At 48.8% G+C, this 5,649-nt stretch overlaps 1 protein-coding gene across 1 annotated transcript; it reads right to left on the bottom strand.

Moving 5' to 3' along the window:
* Positions 1-220: 220 nt before the first annotated feature.
* LOC110110777 lies at positions 221-2,025 on the bottom strand (the record flags this gene model as incomplete). The annotated part of the gene is made up of 3 exons (XM_020842402.1): positions 1,591-2,025; positions 571-1,472; positions 221-420 (listed from the first exon to the last, which is right to left on the bottom strand). Coding segments are annotated over exons 1-3 (1,537 nt in total), but the record flags the coding sequence as incomplete, so codon positions are not given.
* Positions 2,026-5,649: the final 3,624 nt, after the last annotated feature.

Below are 5,649 nucleotides of genomic sequence, written 5' to 3'. Positions count from 1 at the left end.
TGCATGAAATCAATCACGCTCGCATTATCACCCTCGATAATGATCCCATCAAGATCAAACATCCAGTCTTGAGTGATCCGACTTATATATTGAATTGCCATTTGCTCAACCTACTTTCTATCCCAATGCAAGATTTTCTAACCCGCCGCTATAACCAGATTGCATTGAAAGTCCCTAATAATAATTCCGATGCCACCTGCATTGTTCCTCCGCTACGCACCATCCACGTTGATTTTTAACCAGCCTGAAGGGGGGGGACACCAAGATGCGTTCTGAAACAATCCAAGGGATTGAAGGGTGAACCGTTGCTCCAAACTATTCGAAAAAACACCATGGCTAGTGGAACCGAGAACCATAGCAGCCAGCCCAGTGATGGAGTTCACCTTCTTGCCATGGTGAGTAGCGTTCCTATTTCCGCAGCTATAGAAGACCACCGATCAATAGATCTTTGTCCAATAGGCTTTGGACGCAAGTCCCCTAGGCAAAGCATCCTTCAAATCCATAAAACACGTGAATCTGGGCGTAATAAAGCCCCACTCGTCCAGCCGATCCAGAATCCCATGTAATTACAGACATTGCGTTGTAACATGGAAGAGATTCTCGTGCTGATTACAACCCAACGGACAGCTGAGCCCAGCCCCAAGGCCCCGGCGGTTGAGCCAAGTGAGAGTAGGGATAATGTCCTTGAAGATCCTCCACCATAAGACTCTCTCACGGGGTCGCAAATGCATATCAAGAATGATACAGACCTGGTCCTCCTCCCCTGTAAACTCCGCATTGTAGCAGATGGCCGATAAAGAAGTACCCAACGTGCTCTTAGTTAATTCAAGAGTGTCGGCATGAAGCTCCGACCAAATTTTCACCTCACAAATCAGTTCAGCGAGGCTCTCCCCAAAAAAAAGCCGCAGCCTGTCCCGGTCCCATTCTCCATCCGTCATAATGAACTCTTCCACTCGGCTACCCTCAGCAAGCTCGATATTGCAGAAGGTCGGCCACGAGCAAATGGCATAGTCTTGGATCCACACATGATTGATCATGTCAATATCCTCTCCGTTGCAGACCTTCCACCTGAGAGAACCAACCAAACTTTCGGCCCCATTGCAAATAATTTTCCACCCATTCGATTCTCCTCTTCTCTGCTCCACCCTCCATGGCCAAGCCCCATACTTGTGCCTCATACACCTTTGGAAAAGATTTTGGTGCTTGTTAATGAAATCCCACGCAATTCTTGCACGGAGTGGCCCCATCCAGCTGCTGCTGGCATGAAAGCTGAGACCACCCAGGCATCTCGGTCGGGTGAGGCTGCCCCACGCCGCATAATGTACACTTTTGCAATTCTGATCCTTGTCCCAGAGGAAGCTCCGACACGGCCTTTCTGCATCAGCAAGAACACCCGAGGAATCATCATGTGCGTCATTACAAACATCAATAGCAGAATCAACACAGATTGTAATCCTACCCGCCAGCGATAACTGACAAGTCCCCCAAGCTAAAAATGTGCGATTGAATTTTCTGAAGGTGAGGGCTGAAGTCCGCCTTGGATAGTCTTCTCAAAGCAAACTTTATATCAAGGTATTCCATTTCCGTCACCTTACGACACCCGGCAATCCTAGCTAGCCGGCTTCTAGTGGAAGTCGTGACCTTTTTGCTAAAAAGAATGGCAGATTTATTTTTGTTAATTCTCTGCCCTGTCCAGCCGCAGTAATCATCCAAGATCTTCAAGAGCTTCCGAACATTAGGGATGGTAGCACCTGCAAAACATAAAACGTCGTCAGCATAAAGGAGGTGGGAGACAGCCGGTCCTCCCACCCTGATTTGGACGCCTAACTCCGGGTAGTTTTGGCAAAAATGGAGAGAAAGCAGCTCCGAGCAAAGAATGAATAAATATGGTGAGAGCGGGCACCCCTGCCGAAACCCACAACCAGCTGTTATCCCTTCCTTAAGTGTTCCATTCACCAGAATAGCAAACCTTGGAGTAGTAATGCAGCTCATCACCCACGATCGAAATCTTTGAGGGAAACCCATCTTCATCAGCACAACCTCCAGCGTTCTCTAGTTCATTTTGTCATAGGCTTGCTCCATATCGACTTTCAATGCCAGCCATCCTTTAGCAGACTTGGAGACCTTAAACATGTGCATAATCTCTTGCCCCAAAATACGGTGATCAGAAATTGATCTCCCCGGCACAAAGGCCGCTTGTTCTTCCGAAACAATGGACGGCAATATGCCTTTAATGCGGTTGACAAGGATCTCAGTAATGACCTTATAAATTGTTTGGCAGAGACTGATCGGTCTAAATTTAGAGGGATGGTCCGCATTATTTCCCTTATGCAATAAAACAACCACCGTATCCTTCCATTCAGGTTCCATCCATCCCGAGGTGAAAAATTCCATGCACGCCAAGATGACCTGCTCACCGACAATGTCCCAGAAGGATTTAAAGAAGGATGTCGTCACGCCATCACGTCCGGGGGCACGATTCTTGCCCTTTGACTTCACCGCAAGCCAAATTTCCTCACGGGTGATCTCGCTGTCTAGAGGCATGCCCAGCCGCTGCACGCAAGCAAAGTGCAGATCAAGGGAGGGCCACCCGCAGTCAATGATATCATTGTCCATCCATTTTTGCTGGAAGAAAACCTCCATCATTCTCAGTATCTCAGACTGATCAGTAACCAACCTCCCATCCGGGTGCTTGAGCTGATCAATAAGATTTTTCCTCCTTCTCGCCGACGCCATGTTGTGAAAGAAACGAGTGTTCCCATCACCCTCCTCAATCCACCGAACCTTCGCACGTTGCCCCCACCAGGTCATAATCCTGGTCAGAGTAGCCTTCAACAGTTGGACTTTATATCTGAGGGATTCGGACTGTGCCTCAGAGAGGCCGGAAGGAGAGCAATCAATTTCCTGCAAAATGATAATCTCACGGTCAAGCTCATCCTTTAACTGGTTTAGCAATTTAATTTTGTTTTTACTCCAAAAGAACAACGCCTTCAAAGTCCTCTGGAACTTTCGCTGTAGAATCTTAGCTTCCGAGCCAGTATCATGTACCTTCCATTTCTCCATAACCAATTGCCACGCCCTTGGATAGCTGGCCCAAACAACCTCAAACCGGATCCAAGCAGAGTAGGCCCTCCTCTCACCCATCTGAACCGAACAGAGGATGAAACAATGGTCAGAAGTAAGCCTAGATAAGTGCTTAACCTTCAAACCCTAAAATTCATCCAGAATGGATGAGCTGATCAGAAATCGATCCAACCATGAGTAAGTCCGACTTCCGGCATCCTTATTGTTAGTCCAAGTGAAGGCAGGCCCCGAGAACCCAGGGTCTACCAATCCGTTCGCATTCATGAATTCACCCATGTCACCAGCCGCAAGGTTGAAAACAAAGGGTCTCCCCCCCTTCTTCTCACATTGTGCCATAATGCAGTTGAAGTCCCATCCCACAACCAAAGGGGCATTGGCAGCATGGTGCTGTGAAATGTCCTCCCAGATCCATTGTCTATTATACCTGTCCTTGTCCCCGTAAACCACCGCAAGCTCCCACGACGGAGAGCGCGTCCACCTAAAGCTCCCCATAATACATTGGATGGTTTGAAAGGTGACAGTAAATGTACCAACCGATCCAAGCCAAAGAAGAAGAATGCCCCCAGCTCGTCCAACTGAAGGCTGAAAATAGAACTCCCAATTCCTCCCCGCAAGCTTGTCCACATCCGTACGAGAAAAAGTTTCCATTTTGGTTTCAACTAGCCCTATGATGCTGATGTTATGCTCCCTAATGAGGTGTCGTAAGAAGTTCCCGGTCTCCTTCTTACGAGCACCTCTGCAATTCCAACAAAGGATGCTAAACATTATCCACCAGAGGGGAAGCGTCCCCGCCGCAAAAAACATCCGAGAAGACTTCCTTCCATTGATCCGAGAATTCCTCATCCATCCTACCACCCAAAGAGCAATCCTTGATAGTTATATTAAGCTCAGGTTGTACTGGAGTAGGCCCCTCCCATAAAACCCTGCTCCTACGAACACCAGGCAGCTTCTGAAGGGGACCAATGCACCTCAATTCTTTCATACGTCTGTCTTTAGCACCTCTAGTCTTGACATTTTTCACCTTATGGACATCAGACTTCGTTCCAAAAAACCGCAACACCCTTGGGGTCAATTTCTGAGCAGGGGAAGCCATAGCCTCACCACGTTTCCTCCGCCTTGTACCGTGCAATTTTGTGGATCCAAGCATTGGGCAACTCTCCACCACCCTCGATTCCCCACTATCCACTGTTCCATCTGGAAGGGAAGCCATTTGGGGGATATTTCCCACACCGTCCGTCATCATACCGTCCAGAAGGCACGCTTCCGGGAACTCCGTCGCAGCCTGTAGAGGCACCCCATGAGTCCCGAGACCTGTAGCAGGTTCCTCACAAAACTTTTCGATCATAAGCGAGTCAGTCATATGGTCAGATGAACCGCTAGTCCCTCCATCCAGTAATGATTCCATTTCATTGATACTTGGACCCTGATCCATACTTCCAGCATTCCTTAAGTTCTTGGTCGTATTCGCACTACCAGATTTGGTCCCCCCATCCGACCCCACATGGACATCCCCCTTGCTAACAGCTTTCCATGCCAGATTGTTGGATGTTCTCCTTGCTGTTTCGGGCTAAGCAATCCTCTATTCCGTCAAGTTCACACCATCCCTAACTGGTTTTGGCCTCCTTTTTCTACTAACAATAGTCCACTCACCTTGCTCTTCGTTCACCAACCCAGGCGATCCATCAGCCGAAGCTATCTTCAAACTCATGTGTTCAACCTCGACACGGTCCACCTCCATTTCCTTCATAGGCCCAGGTGGAACCGACTTCGTCATAGCAGGTGGTGGAGGATGTACCTTAATCATACTTCTGGGTTCCTTACAAACCTCCGCCTTGTGGCCGACCTTCCCACAGTTTAAACAAATCAGAGGAATACCCTCATACTCAATAGGTTGGAAAAAAGAACCTCCCAGCCCATTAGCCCACACACCCTTAGGTAATTTCTTCGATAAATCCAACCGGACGCAAATACGAGCGAAGGCGCATCTATTCCATGAATTGGTCGGTTCATCCATAAAAGTGGTTCCCCTATGCCAGTTGCAAGCCGGTCCAGATTTTCGGCGTCCCAGTAGGCCAACGGTACATTGGGAAGCCGTATCCAAACCGGAGAGGTGAACTTCCTTGGCGAATTCGACATTGATCCAACAGCCCATTGCTCCACTCCAATAATTTGGCCTGCCACAAACCAAGGGCCCCCAATCATAACCTTGTCCCGTGCACTGGCATCCTCAAACCAGCACAAGAAACAGTCTGCTCCCATCGGCGTAATGCGGGTGAGGCCCAACTGACCCCACTTCCTTTGGAGTTCACTTTGTACCACCCAGAAGGGTACTCTCCGCCCAAGGAGACAACCCACCAGAGCTCTTTCAAGCTTTTGTATGTTTCCTCTAGCCTTGTCCAGGTTCAACGAGACCATCCCATTCGCCCCCACCACAGTTGAGGTATCCACCTCCAATTTGAGAGCAACCGGCTCTAGCTTCTTTCAAGCATTCTGAGTCGGTCTTGCCCCAAGGACCGAACCAACAGAAGCACTCCCTTTGCCCGCTTCCTGTCCCGACCCCAAAAT

The sequence above is a fragment of the Dendrobium catenatum genome, unplaced genomic scaffold (genome assembly GCF_001605985.2).
Source record: "Dendrobium catenatum unplaced genomic scaffold, ASM160598v2 original_scaffold_226460, whole genome shotgun sequence".
Taxonomy (NCBI): domain Eukaryota; kingdom Viridiplantae; phylum Streptophyta; class Magnoliopsida; order Asparagales; family Orchidaceae; genus Dendrobium; species Dendrobium catenatum.
This window is presented reverse-complemented; position numbering and strand designations above follow the sequence as displayed.